The following is a 19467-nucleotide window of genomic DNA, read 5'->3' as shown; positions in this document are numbered from 1 at the left end:
CTTGAAGGAAGACAATTTGTGTTTTGTTCAGTTTTAAATATTTCAGTAGATTTGATCTCTTGCTAGGATTGTTTAAGCCATTGGTATTTATGCCTGGTCTGCAAGGCCATGGAACGTATCATCATGGAACTCATAAACAAATGCATTGGTAACCTCCAAACTCTGGATCCCATCCAGTTCGGGTTTGTGAAAGGCAGATCATGCCTCCTGAACCTGATCAACTTCTTTGAGTCACCAAAGCCGTAGATGAGGGTAAGGTGGTTCACACAGCCTACCTTGACCTCGCCAAGGCTTTCGACACCATCCCCCCCCCATCCTTACCGTCAGAAGATGGGTTGTCAACTGGCTCACTGACAGAACCCACACTGTAAAAGTTGCAGACTCCAAATCTGACCTCAAAGCAGTGACAAGTAGAGTACCACATGGTTCCGTCCTGGGACCTCTCCTGTTTGGTATTTACTTCTCTGAAGTACAGGCCAACACAGAAGGCCTCTGGCTAATGAAGTTCGCAGATGACTGCAAACTAGGAGCCATAGTCAAGTCCCCAAATGATGTGGACATCCTACAGAAAGGCCTCGCTGAGACAGATGTCTGGTGTCAGAGCCATGGCCTCAAGCTCAATGCCAAAAAGTGCAGTGTCATCCCCTTTGGTAAAAAACTCTGTACCCATGAACTACCACATAGGCAGCAATCTACTTAACAACGAATATCTGATAAGAGGCCTAGGGACCCAGGTGGATAGTAGTCTCTCCTTTGATAATCACATTGCCACAGTAGTCAGGAAGTCCTTCTATGTGGTACACATCATCATAAAAGGGTTATCATCCAGGAAAAAAGAGGTAATTGTTCCCCTCTACTCGACACTCATTAGACCCATGATAGAGTACAACGCCCCTTTTGGAATGTACCTCACAAGACATCTGCAGTAGCTGGAAAGGCCACAGAAGTACCTCACAAAGAGGATTACTGGCCTCAAACAAATGCCCTACACTGACCGTCTCAAAAAACTCCAGCTTTACTCTGTAGCATATCGCCTACTCCGAGGTGATCTCTGTCTAACATATAAAGCTATGTCAAAGCCAGAGCTGTTGGACATGCTACACCTAAAGTAATCCCAATCCCTCCGAGCTACATGCTCTAGGGACCTAAACCTTGTCACCTCAATAAACAGGACATGCTGGAGGGATAGATTCCTGTCCCAGAGACTTCCCATACTCTGGAACAGGCTACCCATCTATGTCAAGCAAAGTTCATTAGCACTCCAAGAAAAATCTTGATGAGTGGATGGGAAATAGGAAATACACCCCGGGGATCACTTCTGTGTCTCTGCCTGACAGTGGCACAGGAAAATAACTTTCTTGGGTGGCGTAAGCCAGGGAACCTTGTTGGCTAGGCTTAAGTAGGCCCTTGGGCCGATAGCCTAGTACCTACCTATGAACTTATGAACCTATAATAAAGTTAAATCCATCCTAGGTTATTTAGACCATGTATTTTTGTTTTATTCTGACTATTAAACATTTTCCTCTGATAACTATAAAGTATATTTTTGAGCTTTTAAAGGAAATTATCAGTTTTATACCTTGAGTGTTTACCAATAAAGTAATGTTTTGGTCAGGCATACTAAAAATGTTTTTGTGAAATAACAAATTTAAATTAATAAATGTTAACAAAACTAAACTCCACACTAGCCATGGAATGAAAATCATTCCTAATCTGATGGTTAAACCTACGTCCATCAGATTATCACTCATATTGACAATCCAGAACATCTGAGCTCCATAAATTGAATTATCATATGGAGAATATTTGTAATAGGAATAAGCAATATTTATATTATTTTGAACAGATATAGTACTATTGTAGATTAGACAGAATTCTAATACAATATAAATGTCTACTTATTGTATAAGCAATTAATATTTACATGAAAGCTAGATGACAAGCAATTCAATCATAATAAAGTAGTCTGTATCATATATGAAACCTCAGTAAAAGATTACAGCACACAGTTATTTAACATATTCACCCTTATTGATGAAGTCGTTCAAAACTTATTACTTAATATAAATAGATGGTAATAATAATTATACCTAATGTTTATAATACAATGTATTTTACTGGATATATCAGAAGTTATATTTCATTGTTTACCAGCATTTGGAAGTAATCACTTTGTTTGTTGCTAACTTACTTAAAGCATCAAGTTTGTTTTATGTAAACATTGATGAAAGTTAGTACATTTTAATTATCAGTGCATTCCTCCTCCCCCCATTTCCTACACATAAGGAGTTTCATAGCTGTCATTTCTTATTATAAAATGAGTGAAATTATAGGTTAAAAACAACAAATTCACTTATTGTGATTAATGATTACAAGTTCCCTTCCATACTCATAAATTGCCATTTTATGACATATACTGAGAGTTTTTAGATTTAAATGGCAACATTCTATTTTGTATAATCAGCAAAGGTTAAATTGAGTGATTATTGTCAATTTAATACTATTTGTTCAGAATATGATTGTTACATTCAGTGAAATTCCTAGTTCAAGCTTCTATTATTTTCCTTGAACAACTCTGTCAGTTTGATGTCATGTATAAAACATTAGTTACCTTGGTAACAGCTCAAGTATTTTGTATGGTCAAGATGTGTTACAAAATCACAATTCAAGTTAAAGCATTTATATGACTTTATGCACATTTACCTATATGAGAAAATCATCATGCTTCCACTTGATGTTCAATATAGTGAATGTCATTTATGACAAGTTAAAACAGTAGTGTTATTATACTCAAGCCCATGTTAGTAAATTGTCTATTGTCAATTTAATGCTATTTGTTCAGAATATGATTGCTACATTCTGTGACATTTCAGGTTCAGACTTCTATTTTTTCTCTTGAATAATTTTGTCAGTTTGATGTAATTTATAAAAAAGTTACCTTGGTAACGGCTTAAGTATTATATATTGTCACGATGGGTTACAAAAACTACAATTCAAGTTAAAGCAATTACATGACTTGTTATCGATATTTACCTTACATAAGAAAATCACTGTGCTTCCCTTGATGTTCAATGTAGTGTATGTCATTTATGACAAGGTAAGAAAGTAGTGTTATTATGCACAAGCCCATGTTATTAAATCCTGTCTTTAATATCTAAATTCGGCAGACTGCTTCATCTTGTATGACGATTATATATTTTATGTCTAGACTTACTAAAATCATATATATTACATAACTATTGTGTGTTTATTTTTTTTTTTTTTTATCAAGAATAAACTTAATGAGTTAAATGAAGTGTTGGGAGACCATCAATATGTGTACATGTGGTTTAAAACAGCCCTTTTATTTTATATATATATATATATATATATATATATATATATATATATATATATATATATATTTTTTTTTTTTAAAAACCAAAAACGTCATTGCCACGAATCGTCTCGGAGGCTCCTCTGGGACATTAAGCATTATCGTCACTCTGTCTCCATTAAAATAGCAACCTGGGAGAGTCTATTTCTGTTAATGTGTCTGTGTACTGCATGGGCTCGTGATGCACCTAAAGCAAAGCTTCACTTTACTGCAACTTTAAGCCTAAATTACCTCCCTTTCAGTGAGACAGCAGCCAGGAAAAGAACAGAGAGCAAACAGATGATAAAAAAAAAAAAAAAACTCCCAACAAGCTGCCACAAGAGGCAACACACTCCTTCACCCCTCCCACCTCTTAGCAGACGTACAAACAAACCATTCTCTGCCAAAATATCCCAAATCACAGTTCTATCCACCCCCTTCCCCTGGATCCAGGCTAAACCACCAAATGTCTCTTCCTAATACAAAAGCAACAATAAACCTCAATCGCAAGCTGCAACCCACAGCTTTCCAGAGACAAAAACTGGCAACATAAAACAGCTGCCAGACACAGCTACATCCACATACACCATGTCACGCTTAATCAAACAGCACTCAAAGCTATGATACCTGCCATAATTGATATTAATTTTGTTTAGACAGAATAATAATGACATTTGTACTAGCTGCTAGACACGGCTGCATCCACGCACACCATATCAGGATTGATCAAACAGCACTCAAAGCTATGATACCTGCCATAATTGATATTAACTATGTTTAGACAGAATAATGATGACATTTGTACTAAGAGTGTGCTACTATTATTCAACCAGGATACACATGACATTTCTAAATCATACTTTAACTGAAGAAGGCATTAGTCTCCATGACAGCATTTTTTTTTCAAAACACTCTACTGTTACTGCTATTATATATGATGTTAATTTGTTATATTTGAGTCTGAACTCTGATGAATGGCACCTTGTTGAATTAGTTAATTAATTACTTAAATTATAATAAGTAAAAACAATGAAAAATTAACAAGATAAGTATTCATTGAGTTCCAGTAGGGAAATAGAAACTTCTATGTTGATATTAGGCTCAGTCCTGGGACCCCTCCTGTTCGGTATATACTTCTCAGAGGTGCAGGCAAGCACAGGAGGACTATGGTTGACCAAGTTCGCAGACAACTGCAAACTGGTGGCTGTAATTGACTCTCCAGCTGATACAGACATCCTCCAGAAGGGTCTCACAGAGACGGATACCTGGTGTCAAAATTATGGCCTCAAGCTAAATGTCAAAAACTGCATAGTCATCCCCTTTGGAAAAAACAAAGTACCCATGAACTACCACATACGTGGTAGTCTCCTAAATACAGAAAATGTAATAAGGGATCTGGGGACCCAAGTAGATAGTAATCTCTCCTTTGATAATCATATTGCCAAGGTTGTTAGAAAATCCTTCTATGTGGCCCACCTAATCACAAAAGGGTTCACATCTAGAACAAAAGAGGTTATTGTGCCCCTCTACTCATTAGACCCATCACAGAGTACAACGCCCCATTTGGAATGTACCTTACAAGACACCTGCAACAGCTGGAAAGACCACAGAAGTACCTCACCAACAGGATTACTGGCCTCAAACAGATGCCCTATGCAGCCCGACTGAAGAAACTCCAGGTCTACTCAGTTGCATACCACTTAGAGGTGATCTCTGCCTGACAAACAAGGCCATGTCCAACCAGAATTGATGGACATGCTCCACCTAAAAAAAAAAACAAATCCCCAAGAGTCACACACTCTAGGGATCTAAATCTCACCTCAACAATAAATTGGATGTGCTGGAGGGATAGAGTCCTGTCCCAGAGACTCCCCATGCTTTGGAACAGGATTCCAATCTACATTAGGCAGAGCCCCTCACTAACACTCTTCAAGAGAAACCTTGACGAGTGGATGGGAAACAGAAAATTTACCCTGGGGATCACTGCAGTGGCTCTGCTGGACAGAGGCACAGGGAACTAATGGCTCTGCTGGACCGAGGCACAGGGAGCTAATCTAAGGGGGCGGTGAAAGCCAACACATTCTGGCTAGGCTTATGGATGCCCTCGGGCAGATAGCCTAGTACTTACCTATGAACCTATTAAATGTTGCTTTGTTTGGCTTATAATGTAAATAGTAACCCATCTTGACCTACCTTTGTCTGTGAAGAATTACTGGACTCTTTGAACATTCTGAATAAATCATTACTGTTTCACAGTTGTTTAAGTAGCCCTCATTTTTTTAAATAAAAACAGATGACAAGTGATGTAACATATCAGATGATACTTTGAGAAATGTACTTATAAGAGTTATTTTTTTGGGACAGCTATCTTAGAATCAGTTTTTTGTTTCTTCTTTCTAGCATCAGTCCAAGGATTTGTTTCTTTTATTCTTTTAAGAGTAGGGGCCATCCATTCCATTTCTTCCAGGATAGACACTGTGTTGTTGTTTTTGATGAATATAGTAGCTTCTTCTAAGTCATTAAAGGTTCTCATTTCATTGGAAAAAAGTATTTTTAGCTTGGCTGGAAAGGCCAGCTGTGCTTTAATGTTTTATTTCAACAGTTTTATTATTGGCCAGACTTTTTTCCTTTGTTCTAGTATTCTAGAAGAATAATCATTGTCAAATCTTATCAGGCTTTGATTGTATTTTAAGGGTGATTTTCTCCAAGCAGATTTTACTATTAGTTCCTTGTCCAGAAATGAAAGAAACTGTATAACTATGGATCTAGTTGGAGTATTTCTTGAGTTAGAAGCAGGTTTCCTCAGTGCTCTATGCACCCTTTCAATCCCAAATAAAAGTCCCTCTTTCAAGTCTAAAAATTTAGGAATCCAGGTTAAGAATGAAATAATGTCTTGACCTTCAGTGTTTTCAGGCAGACCAAAGATCCTTATGTTGTTTCTCCTTTCCCTGTTTTCTAAGTCATCTATTTTGTTAAGCAGCCATGTATTCTGTTTAAGCAGAAATTCTTTTTGGAATTATTTCTCTGAGTCTCCCTTCAATGTCATTAGAGAAGTCTCTACATTTGTTATTTTTGTATGGTGTTGCTCTAATAGTTCCTTAAGAGTATCAGTGTGTTTTTGAGAATTTAATTTGAGGTTTTCTAAGTCATTTTTAAAGCCATCCATCTTCAAAGATAGTTCCTGTAAGGTAGATGTCATCAATTGCAGTTCTTTTTTCAAAGCAGCATCTGAATGAGAATTCTTTGAGTTGTTCATATTCAGTGACTCATTATATCTCCAAGTTACTTGACAGGAAAATGTTTGTATGTCTCCACCAAAATTGATATTTATGTAGTTTAGTAGTTTATCTATATATTTCTGATGTTTTAAACTTGAAAATAATAAAATATTCCTATATTACTATACTAGTTTATGGAGCTCTCAAAATTCACTGCTCTCAGTTAGCCATCTAGGCTCCACCCCAGCAGGTAAGCTTTTAGCTTCAGAGGAGGGATGCAATTTATAAAGCAGAATATCGCTTGAAGGTTCAGTTACCCATAATGCTAACCTGCATGATGAATGTTACATGGCTTTACTGCTTGGATAGCTGCTGCCATATTACTAAACAGAAGAGACGCATCCAGTACTGCCATCAAGTCTGATATCCAGGGTAATACTGAATAAACCCAAGCTTCACAGAATATAACTTTAATTCATGTATTACACATCCATATATCTCCCCTTCCTTTATTTTTCTTATCCATCTCACTTCCCATTCAACTTACTCCCAATCATCTCCTTTCTTCCAGCTATGTTTTCTCCCTGTGCTCCTTCTCCATATATTTTCTTTTCTTAGTCTCTCCTAATCTTTCAATTTCCTCATTTCTATATTTAAATATGTTACCAGCTTTGAAAGTGTGTTTCACTATTTGATTCTTTCTAAATTATCCTGGATAATATTTGAATAACCACAAATATCAGCGACCCTGTTTTATGTATTTTTAGACCGTGTAAAATTATTTTTTTTCCAAACATATCTGTCCTCTGATATTTTTTGGATTAGACAAGTAAGCCTAATAATGCAATACAATGAAGCAAAACACTTTACCTTAATATATATCTTTTCAATATATTTTTGATTCTCTGCATTTGTTGTGTCTTGTTATTGCTCTACTATAATTGTAACTAAACACACAATGTTGATTTCCTTTATTTACTATGTAACTTCTGTATTACTTCACTGTGCTGCTCCTATATTCTACACTAGTCATTACTAAATGTGCTTTACTGAAGTTTAAATGATTTGCTATTGGATACTGCATAAGTATTTATAGTCTTTGCTGCATACTTACAATGTTGTTTTATTGCTGTACGCTTAATTTGCTGTAATGAGTGTTTTACTGAAAAATGATTCAAATTATCTCATACAATGAACTGATACCTCAAAAACTTTGCTGATACCCTGCAATTATGCAGATGTTGCCTTGATATATTACTGTGTTGTTACCTGGAGGATTTCTCCCCAGGTCATCATGAAATGAGCCAGTCACTACTATACAACCAATTCATCAAAATATAAATATATGTATTACATGAACACTGCTCAGAAAAAAGCCGTGGAGGAAATGTTTTTTTACATCACTATTATATCACATCTATCAGTCCACTTACATTTTGATGGCTGACATCTTATCCAAAAAATGATGCAATACCTTGAAATTAACATACACCGAGGTAAGTTCCGCAATGTAAACATTTCTTTAATTAAAGTACAGTATTTTAAACAACAAACACTATGAAAATCTAACAAGTAAACATATGATGTGTGTAGCTGGACCATACTTACCGAAATGTAAATACATTTTGCTCAGCATGTATAATATATCTGTACTTCCTAATTTCTCTGTCTTTCTGTTGATCATCCATCTGAGGGAAATCTGCATATTCAGAGCCAACAGGATAGCAATTATAACCACAGCCAACTAAGTATAACGTTCCTGTGCCATCACAATGGCCCTGCAAGAGAAAAGAAAAAAAAATCTCTATTGCATAATATTTTTCCCATTTAATGAGTTAATATGCCTTCATACTAGGTTCCTACAATGATTTTTGGCTCAGTTTTATTATAAACTTAAATTTCTCCTTTTGCTTCTTCAGCAAGATTATTTTTTTTGTGTGTGATTTTGTCAAATAACTTTAAGTAACAGCAGCTACAACCATTCTAACTGGATTATCAAATGATCACCATTTATTTATTGACATTTATTGACATTTGATTACCAGGAAAGTCCAATTGTGTAGGCATTTTCAGTTGTGGACTGGGGAGAAAAGCTCAGTATTACAAAATATTTTAATAATAATGATATTACAATCTTCAAAAATACAAAAAATCTACAGTTTAAAGAATTATACCAAAATGCATATTATATGAAAACATTGGTTAAGAATAGGTACAAGTTATATGACAATTTAATATTTAGAGAAACTTTAGCCAGTTTATAGCAAAATTAAAGGTAAGGTAGTATAATACAATATGAAGTAAGAGAAATGCAGGCTTATGGTATATTTGCAGAGAAAGCCAGAGTAGAGAAATTGATAGAAGTAAGGAAGTGAGGGAAGAAGGGAGAGTAAGGAGGTGTATGGTATGAATAGGTACTTGTTCACATTTAGGGATAGAGTTTATCCTGGTGTTGAGCAAGAACACAGCCAGCCTTTGGCTAGGAAGTATTTCAGATTGGTTTTGATGGATGGGAGGAAGTGTATTGATCTGATGGATACAGATAAGGAGTTCCGGGCCTTGGCAACATAGTACGAGTATAGGCAATGCCCAGCATATTTTATCACACCTGAGACAGGCTCTAGGCACTTTTCATAATGAATCATAACCTAAGTCAAATCTGTGGCATCAGTGTTAGTGGTAACTGGTGCTACATATTAACTGGTTGCCATACAATATTTCAGTATTCAACAAAGAAATTTAATTCTTGCTCTACAACAATGGTGCTTTAACTCGAAATTCATAAATAGCAGAATGTCAAATGCCTTTTTATATGTCTGTTTAATAATTTAACCCAGTATCAGAGAAATGGGGTAAGGATTATCCTTAAGGTACAGTATGCCAAGAGTGTTTTGGAGGTGAAAAGAGTGTCAGACAGAGTGATGTTTATGAAGCTGGAAAATGATGGAGTGAAGATGAATGTTGTTAGTGCATATACTATGCAAGTTGGGTGTGCGATGGATAAGAAAGAAAAATTTTGGAGTAAGTTGAATGAAGTGGTGGTGATTGTACCCAAGGGAGAGAGAGTGGTGATTGGAGTGGATTTCAATGGGCATGTTGGTGAAGGGAACAGAGGGGATGAGGAAGTGATGGGTAGGTATGGTGTTCAGGAGAGGAATGCAGAAGGTCAGATGGTAATGGATTTTGCAAAAAGCATGGACATGGCTGCGGTGAATACGTATTTTAAGAAGAGGGAAGAGCATAGGGTGATGTACATGAGTGAAGAAAGATGCACACAGGTGGATTATATCCTATATAGGAGGGCCAGTCTAAAGGAGACTGGAGACTGTAAAGTGGTGGCAGGAGAAAGTGTAGTTAGGCAGCATAGGATGGTGGCCCTTAGGATGACGTTGGTTTTTAAGAATAGGAGGAGGAGTGTAAGGACAGTGCCAAGGATCAAATGGTGGAAGATGAAAAAGGGTGATTGTGAGGTGGAGTTCAGGGAAGAGTTAAGACCAGCACTGGGTGGCAGTGAAGGGTTACCGAATAGCTAGGCAACTACAGCACAGCTGGTAAGGGAGACAGCTAGAAAGGTACTTGGTGTGACATCTGGACAGAGGAAGGAGGACAAGAAAACCTGGTAGTGGAACGAGGAAGTGCAGGAGACTATACAGAGAAAGAGGTTGGCGAAGAAGAAGTGAGATTGTCAGAGAGGTGAAGAAAGTAGACAGGAGTATAAGGAGATGAGACGTATGGCGAAGAGAGAGGTGGCGAAGGCTAAGGATAAGGCATATGGAGAGCTGTATGAAAAGTTGTACTGATTGGCTAGACAGAGGGACTGAGCTGGGAAATATGTGCAGCAGGTAAGGGTGATAAAGGATAATGAGGGAAACGTACTTACAAGTGAGGAGAGTGTGCTGAGCAGATGGAAAGAGTACTATGAGGGTCTGATGAATGAAGAGAATGAGAGAGAAAGAAGGTTGGATGATGAGGAGATAGTGAATCAGGAAATGCAATGGATTAGCAAGGAGGAAGTAAGGGCAGTGGATGAAGAATGGAAAGGCTGTTGGTCCAGATGACATACATGTGGAGGCATGGAGGTGTTTAGGAGAGATGGCAGTGGAGTTTTTAACCAGATTGTTTAATGAAATCTTAGAAAGTGAGTGGATGCCTAAGGAGTGGAGAAGAAGTGTTTTGGTAATGATTTTTAAGAATAAGGGTGATGTGCAGAGCTGAAGTAACTACAGAGGGATAAAACTGATCAGTCACAGCATGAAGTTATGGGAAAGAGTAGTTGAAGCTAGGTTAACAAGGGAGGTGATGATTAGTGAGAAGCAGTATGGTTTCATACTGGGAGAGAGCACTACAGATGCGATGTTTGCTCTGAGAGTGTTGATGGAGAAGTACAGAAAAGGTCATAAGGAGTAGCATTGTGTCTTTGTGGACTTAGAGAAAGCATATGACAGGGAGCATAGAGAGGAGTTGTGGTATTGTATAAGGAAGTCAGGAGTGGCAGAGAAGTATGTAAGAGTGATACAGGGATATGTATGAGGATAGTGTGACAGTGGTGAGGTCTGCAGTAGTAGTGATGGATGTGTTTAAGGTGGAGGTGGGATTGCATCAAGGATCAGCTCTGAGCCCTTTCCTATTTCAATGGTGATAGGTTGACAGATGAGATCAGACAGGGTCCCCGTGGACTATTATGTTTGCAGATGACATTGTGATCTGTAGTGAGAGTAGGGACCAGGTTGAGGAGACCATGGATAGGTGGAGATATGCTCTAAAGAGAAGAGGAATGAAGGTCAGCAGGACTAAGACAGAATATATGTGTGTGAATGAGAGGGGAGGACAGAGGAATGGTGAGAATGCAGGGAGTAGAGTTGGCAAATGTGGATGAGTTTAAATACTTTGGATCAACAGTTCAGAGTAATGGTGAGTGTGGAAGAGAGGTGAAGAGAGTACAGGCAGTTGGAGTGTGTGGAGAAGAGTTTCGGGAGTGATTTGTGACAGACTGGTAACCAGTAAAAGTGAAAGGGAAAGTCTATAAGAGGACAGTGAGACCAGCTATATTATATGGATTGGAGATGGTGGCACTGACAAAAAGGCAGGCATCAGGGCTGTAGGTGGCAGAGTTCAAGATTTTAAGATTTGCACTGTGTGTGACGAGGATGGACAGGATTGGGGATCAGTATATTAAAGGGTCAGCTCAGGTTAGATGGTTTGCAGACAAAGCCAGGGAGGCGAGATTGCATTGGTTTGGACATGTGCTGAGGAGGGATGCTGGGTATATTGGGAAAAGGATGCTAAGGATTGAGCTGCTAGGTAAGAGGAAAAGAGGAAGGCCTAAGATAAGGTTTATGGATATGGTGAGAGAGGACATGCAGGTTGCTGATGTGACAGAGCAAGATGCAGAGGACAGGAAGAAATGGTAGCAGAAGATCCACTGTGGCAACCCCTAATGGGAACAACCAAAAGAAGAAGATGATCAGCTATGAGCTGTAAAATGTTATACTTCTAATAACTTACATATATCCTCATATTCCACAGCAGCGTCTGCAAAATCATGTTAAAAAGTATAAGCCAAACTAATGTAAATATTGTGTGAAAAGTAAAGCTATTAAAATAGTACAAACAGCAATGTTATCAGCAAAACATATTCCTAACAGTGACAACAGTGTAATCACAGGGTTTAAATCATTACAATATACTTTGTATTGCATGCGGGCCCATGATTACACTTCAAAGTCAGCAAAAAAGGCAAGCTTATTAAGCACCTTTCTACCATCAGAAAAATGTTTAAGAAGCTTTTCTTAAGCACTCATCTGTTAAGATCTAGTCTCACACTAAAACATTAACAGTGGTCAGCATGCACAAGAAAAAAGCAGCAGTTAGGGAAAAATATCTTTACAAGCTGTTAAACCAGAAACATCAAACTCAGTCTTTTTTCCTTATTTTTAAAGGATGAATGAAGTGTTTGCTCTTCTGTGTTGACCACTTTCTGTATGGCAGCATTATGTGTTACAGCTTTTAAAATGTAATACATTTAATGTTCCGACACTTTTTAATTTCTCTCTCTCTGTATCATAGTGAACGGCATCTGGTAAAAGCTCCATCCACTACAAATAATTACAATTGTCTACTTCAAGTCATAACCCCACCTTATGTATTCCCAACATGGATGTCAAGACGCACTCCGTGAGCATTGTTCCTGAGGCAAATTTATTGACATCCATGCACCAAACACATATTAACATGGTTATGATCATGTTCCCTATCATAATCCTCTGCATAATGAAGACATACCCAACAACTTTTTGTATCTTACAAAAGAAGAAACCCAACTGGGAAATGAACAAACCACAAACTAATCCAATACGCCTGCAGAGAAGTAACAGTCCACACCAACAGTAAACAATAAAGCATGTTCTTTAATATGACACAGTGTTGTATTAAAGAACGTGCTTTAATGTTTACTTTGGTGTGGACTATTACTGTTCTGCAGGCATATTGGAAAAGATACAACCTAGACATATAGGTTCATAGGTTCACAGAATATTACTAAGCTGACGGCCCTAGAGCACTTATAAGCCTAGCCATATTTATCCCAAGTTGCCTCAATTGTTGGTGGTTAGGTGAGTGAAGTTCGCACAGGTTAGGGTCTATGGTAGTTAATAACTTCCTCTGTCAAGGAAGGACATGGGCCCCACCCCAGGAGTGAATTTGCAGTCACCTATCCATTGATCTAGGTTGCATTTGAAAAGAGTCAGGGAGGGGCTCCGTTTCATGTGAACTGGAAGCTTGTTCCAGAGAAGTGGTAGTCTCTGGGACATCCATCTCTCTCTCTCTCCAGCATGACCTGTTCATGTTATAGGCTAGGTTAAGATCCCTGGATCGAGTGACCATCGTGTAGTTTGATTTATGAATGTGTAGAATTTCCATAAGGGCTGGGTCAGAGATCACCTTATAAGCAAGGCACACGTCCTTAGCAACCTGTAGGAGACAAGACTACAGTGACAGGGCTTTCGTTTTTTCTGAGTAACACTTGTTTTGTGTACCCTGTAATTTTGTGGTGAGAAACTTCTGTGGTTTCTCCATTTATTGCAGGTTTCTGGTGCGATGAATGCAAAAGGGAGCATTGTACTCAATTATTGGTCTGATGAGAGCCAAGTATAATGGAATTACGACATCCTTAGATCTTGATGCGATGCCTTTACTTATGAAATGTGCCACATAGAAGGATTTCCTTACTACTGTGGATATGTGGTAGTCAGAGTTCAGGTTGCTATCAACCTCAGTACCCAGATCCACGTACCACTGGGTCTACGCTTAGGGGGGGGGGTGCTGTCTATAATGTAATTAGCAGAGATGTCCGTTTTCCTAAAGGGAATAATAATGTTTTTTTTGTGTGTGTTTAGCTATCTGTGGCTTTGGCACCAATCATTTGTCTGCATTAACCCTGTCTGCATTAGATTAACATTGTTGAGGGACACAAATGACTACTCCCAATTTGCAATTGTCATCAAACTTAGTCAGTCACTGGCCATCCAAGTTTGCCTGGACTTCTGAGAAATAAATTCTGAACAGTAAGGGGCTAAGCACAGAACTCTGTGGTACACTACTAGTAACTTGTCTTTCACTAGAGGTGAAGTCACCCATTTTGGCAATACATTTCCTGACAGTGAGACGGTTAGCTACCCATATGGTAAGATAGGGGTTAATTCCCAACTGGGAGAGATTCTTTATAACACTTGTGTGGCGGATTGTGTCAAATGCCTTGGCTAGGTCAAGATGAGTGATATGGACTTGTTCAGGGCCCTGGTGACTTTCTTGAAGAAGTCAACCATGTTTAACAGGCATGATTATTTTTTTTTCAGAGGCTCTATAAGTAGCTAGTGACTATACTGAATTTCTGTGGTAATATTTGTGATTAAACTGAAACTGTACCTACAGAAAGTGTATAATCAGAGCTCCTACTTGCTGTATGCGTTTTTAATGTTTAAATTGCACACACACATTGAAGAAGTGCTTTTATGAATTGAATAACTTGGGCTAGCTATACCTGAAGTGCTTTTACTGACAATTTTCCAGTTGTACAATTGATTTAGTTTTTCTTGTATATCATTAAAATCTGGCAAGTGTTTATTTACTGCATTGCTCTCTTGCTTAGGTTTCTTAGCTATAAATCTTAGTTCATTCTGAAGTGAGCTACTTTAACCCCTCACCCTCAAACCTTTCTGAATGTATTATTATAAAATAACTGCCTGTTGTTGCCTTCATGCTTACCCTAGAATCTCTGCTTTTCTCTTTTCCTAGTTGAACTCTACAGTTCCCTACAAAACGGTGTCTACAGGACTGCAATCAGTTTCTCTCAGCATTTAAGCAGAGTAGGTTGCACACAAAAAGCATTTGTTAAGCTTTCACTTACAGTGCTATGTATTTAAGCAGGTCACCATTTTGGTCAGCCATAGGGCTCTTTTCTTCTACTTGAGTGTTTGCCTCCTTCCCCTGTAACTTAAGTAAACTGACTATTACAGTAAGAGCTATAATACTTACCTTATAGCTTTAGGACACCTTGGGAAATCTTGTAAACTGCAATAGCCCCGCTACATTTTCCCTCGCTACGCTAGGGCTCTCTTCGCTCCCTTCCTTGCCCCCAATTCCCTCCCGCCCCCAGTACCTCTAAATTTATAGTACTATAGCCACTCCCCCACTTTCTAGATCCTATCTGCTTTCATCTGGGATAATTCCTCCCACCCCCATTCTTCTACCTGCATTTTAATAGCACCTATTAGCTTTCATCTGGCATTCTCCCATCCCCCTTCCAGTACCTTTACCTCACCTCTCTATCTTCTGGTGTTGCATCACCAGGTAAAACAGTTCCTTAACTCACTAGCTGAATCACAGATAATGATATACTCCTCTTTACTACCCCTCTTGTTCGCGCCATACCTCCTTACCTTGTATGAAAACCAGTTTCTCACGGGATTTCAGGTCCCAAAAGGCCATACTATCACCCCAGCTGTAAATCCTCCCACCTTCAATCATACTTACAGTACCAGATCCTATCCAACATCTTGTTCAGTGTATCAACATCTCAACCCCAGGTACATTAGCTCTAGATCCAAATACTACTACAAACTAATAAACAAATTCCTGAAGTTCATCACCAAGTATAGACTCAACCTAATACTTGGTGGTGATATTCACCCCAACCCTGGCCCACCCACTTCAGATACACATACCCCCTCTACTTGCAATCTAAGCTACAAACCTACAATTAATAGGCCAACTAACTCTCTCCTAGCCTGTCATCTCAATATTAGAAGCATTAATAACAAGGTACATGAATTGCATGCACTTCTGGATGTCCACTCCCCTGAGATTCTCTGTTTATCTGAAACCTGGTTAAAACGTAACACTAAAGACAATGAAGTGTTACCACCTGGTTACAACATACACAGGCTGGATCGTGCTTCAAGGAAAGGGGGGTGGGGTAGCTGTACTTTATAAATCTGAGTTGAATGTCACCATAGATGTAATACAACCACCTCAGATTAATAACTCGGAGATTCTTGCCACCAAATTGCAACTTAATAGAAATAAATGCATTAATATCATCTGTATGTACATTCCATCAGGTAACAATATATCTACACTTGAAGATATCCTGCACTGGCTATCATGTCATTACCCTGAAGAAACCCTACTACTTGGAAACTTTAACATAGACTGGGGCACCTGTTCCTCAGAATCCCCAACCACCCATATTAACCTGCATGCATTTACACAAATTATATCCACCCCTATCAGGATAGGTAAACCCAACCAAAAAGAAAGCATACTTGACTGGGTACTCATAAATAGTCACCCCCAACTGTACACCTCTGGTACTCTCCTTGATGGCCTAATCGATCACCTTCTCACATATGTAATTAAGCACAAAGCCATTAATTCCCAACAACCCTTACTCAGAAAGGTTAGAAACAATAAAAACTTTGACCCTGCCAAATTCCAACAAGAACTAAACTCATGTAATTGTTCTATTCTTAAACACCTCCCCTTAGAGGAAGCAGTAGCATACTTTAACAACAAATTCCTTGATATCCTTGATTTGCATGCACCTGTTCGTTCAAAGAGAACCAAGGCAAAAACTGCGCCATGGCTTTCTAAAGAGTCTAAACTCAAAATTACCCTTAGAAACAAAGCATGGTCTTTATGGCAATCTTCTAAAGACCCCCAAGATCACATTAAATACAGGCAATCCAGGAACAAAACCAAAAATCAATTTTACAAGACGAAAAACAATACTACTGTAATTTGCAGACAGTAAATCAAAATAACCCTCAGAAGTTTTGGGCAGGTTTAAATAATCTACTATATCCTGGACAAACTTCAACCTCAATCCCTGCTGCTACTATTGATAAAACCCCTGAAGATGTTTCTGACAGTTTTAACCGATTCTTTACTGAGACAATTCAAGCCCTAGCTAGCCAACTACCCTCCTAGCTCCCCTGGTCATGAAAGTAGCACTCCTAGAAACCTACTCGCATTCTGCTTCCAACCAGTCGCCACTTCACTTATCCATACCTTGATCAAAAAGTTAAAACCCACTACACTTTCTGCTGATCAACTCCCTGCAGAGTACCTACAAAAATCAGCTGATGCTATTGCTTACCCCCGTCTCAATACTAATCAATCAAACCATAGTAAAAGTTAAAATTCCCACCATCTGGAAAATATCCTATGTAATCCCACTTTACAAAGGAGGCAACTCTACTGAATTCTCCAATTATAGGCCAATAGCTATACTCTCTCCACTTGCAAAGATTATGGAAAAATGTATTCATAGACAACTCATGCACCACCTAATCCAGAATCACCTCATGGCAGACACTCAGCATGGCTTCCGTCCTCATCACAGCACTACTTCAGCCCTCCTAGCCTTTACCAACACCATAAACCATAATCGCAACTATAATTATATATCCTCAGCCCTCTTCTTGGATCTTTCCAATGCATTTGATATGGTTGTTCACCAACTTTTAATCCACACCCTGCAAACATTCTGTCTAGATACTAGAGCCCTTCGATGGTTTCATTGCTACCTGAATGGTCGACAGCAAACTCTCTAACCTTCTACCTAACACCCTTGGAGTACCACAAGGCTCTATACTAGGGCCCTTGCTGTTCTCCATCTTCATTAACGACCTTTATACTGTCATCCCAAAAGTCAGCTGTATCCAATATGCTGATGACTCTACTCTGATTTGCTCAGCCACATCTCCAATAGAGTTATGGTCAGCTACCCAGACCACCTTTAATACAATAGAAAACTGTCTTTCTGAACATCATCTGATCCTAAATCCCAAAAAAACTAAAATGCTGTTATTTTCACCAACACGTAGGTCTACCGCTTTCACCTTTACCATAAATTCAAATGATGGCACAATAATATCCCCTGACCACTCTACAAAACTATTAGGTGTCATCATAGACAATAATCTAAAATTCGACCTACATGTTAACCAAACTAGCAAAACCATCAATAAAAACTAGGGTCACTTTACAGAATAAAAGCCTTCCTAATCCCTCCAGCTAAAACTGCCATAGCTCGCTCTCACCCTCTTTCAACCCTTCTGTATGCATCCCCTCTACTCTCGAATTAAACAAGACTGTCCTTAAACTCTCAATTTGCTACAACCACATTGCCAGGTTTGCCACTGGGCTGCCTTTTAGGACACATCATTGCATCAATCTAAATCAGCTGGGGTGGCTTGAAATACCCAGCCTAATCCAGTATAACCAACTGATTATTGCCTATAAAATCCTCTATCATCCGGACAATACTCCTGCACTTAAAAATATTATCACCTCCTATAACAATCCTAGACCGCTTCAATCCTCTAACAAACTACTAATTCAGACTAGCAAAATTAATAACAGCCGGTGACTCTCTCTTTGCAAACTCTGTAAGTAGATCCTGGAACTCTCTTCCAGATGGTAGTACCTTACTTTCCACCTTAGGTCAATTTAAAACTAGACTCAAAAAACATTTGTCACTTAACTGGCTATGTCAATGTATCAAGCCTGGCTAACTCTCTCTAGAATGTGAAAAAATCTGTTAACCAGTTTGCTGTGTAATTTAATTTAATCTTGACTTGAGCTCAGGATTAACTCTAACCTGTGGAACTTGTTTAACTTGCTTACTTATGTAATCTCTGTAAATAGACTGTTTGTAATATGTAATGCTGGTATTATGTAATGTTGTATCTGCTTACCCTTGGAGCTTTTCTCCCCGGGCCTCTGTTGAAAATGGACATGTATCCAGTCGGACTATCCCGGTCAACAAATGTAAAATAAATTAAAAAATAAATCTATCTTTAACGAATCCAAACTGGGTTGGGTCCAGAGTTTGAAGATTACCTATGCCCTTGTTAATAAGGTCCATAACAATTCTTCCAATGGCCTTGCAGATGAGGCTAGTCAAGCTTATGGGCATATAATTCCCAGAGTCAGTTGATAGCCACTCTTTGTGCAGAGGGATTATTGTTGATTTCCTCCATTCTGCTGGAACACAGCCACTTCACAGGCTGTGGTTAAACAGGATCCAAGTGGGTCTGTTAGGTCATGTTTTAACCTAGGATGTTGTCTGGTCCCATTAATGTCATGTTTTTGGCTTTGGAGAGTCCCAAGATGACCTGCTGTCTTGAGATAACAGGCTGAGGAATGGTGGCAGGTATACTTGGGGGGGGGGTTGGCTGGAGGGGACAGTGGGGTGAAGTTTGCTCCAAATCTGTCAGCTAGTAGGTTGGCTGTTACCTCCAGTTGAGTATGGGTGGTGCCATTCACAACCAGTTCAGTGCATAGCTGGGCATTCCTTTTTAGATTTCAGACCTAGTTAAAGAATGCCTTGTG

The 19467-nt window shown here is 38.7% G+C and overlaps 2 protein-coding genes across 3 annotated transcripts in view; both read right to left on the bottom strand.

Moving 5' to 3' along the window:
- LOC122802675 (cytidine and dCMP deaminase domain-containing protein 1-like) overlaps positions 1-19467 on the bottom strand; it is a 1973793-nt gene that overhangs the window by 700905 nt on the left and 1253421 nt on the right. The window lies entirely within an intron of this gene.
- Positions 1-19467, bottom strand: part of CDADC1 (cytidine and dCMP deaminase domain containing 1) — a 371753-nt gene that overhangs the window by 180749 nt on the left and 171537 nt on the right. For both annotated transcript variants that reach the window (XM_044072391.1, XM_044072392.1), the window contains exon 5: positions 8182-8351. In XM_044072391.1, coding sequence (XP_043928326.1) covers positions 8182-8351 — 170 coding nt within the window. The remainder of the gene's footprint in view (positions 1-8181; positions 8352-19467) is intronic.

This window comes from Protopterus annectens, chromosome 5.part0 (assembly GCF_019279795.1).
Source record: "Protopterus annectens isolate FY-2018-M chromosome 5.part0, PAN1.0, whole genome shotgun sequence".
Taxonomy (NCBI): Eukaryota; Metazoa; Chordata; order Ceratodontiformes; family Protopteridae; genus Protopterus; species Protopterus annectens.
This window is presented reverse-complemented; position numbering and strand designations above follow the sequence as displayed.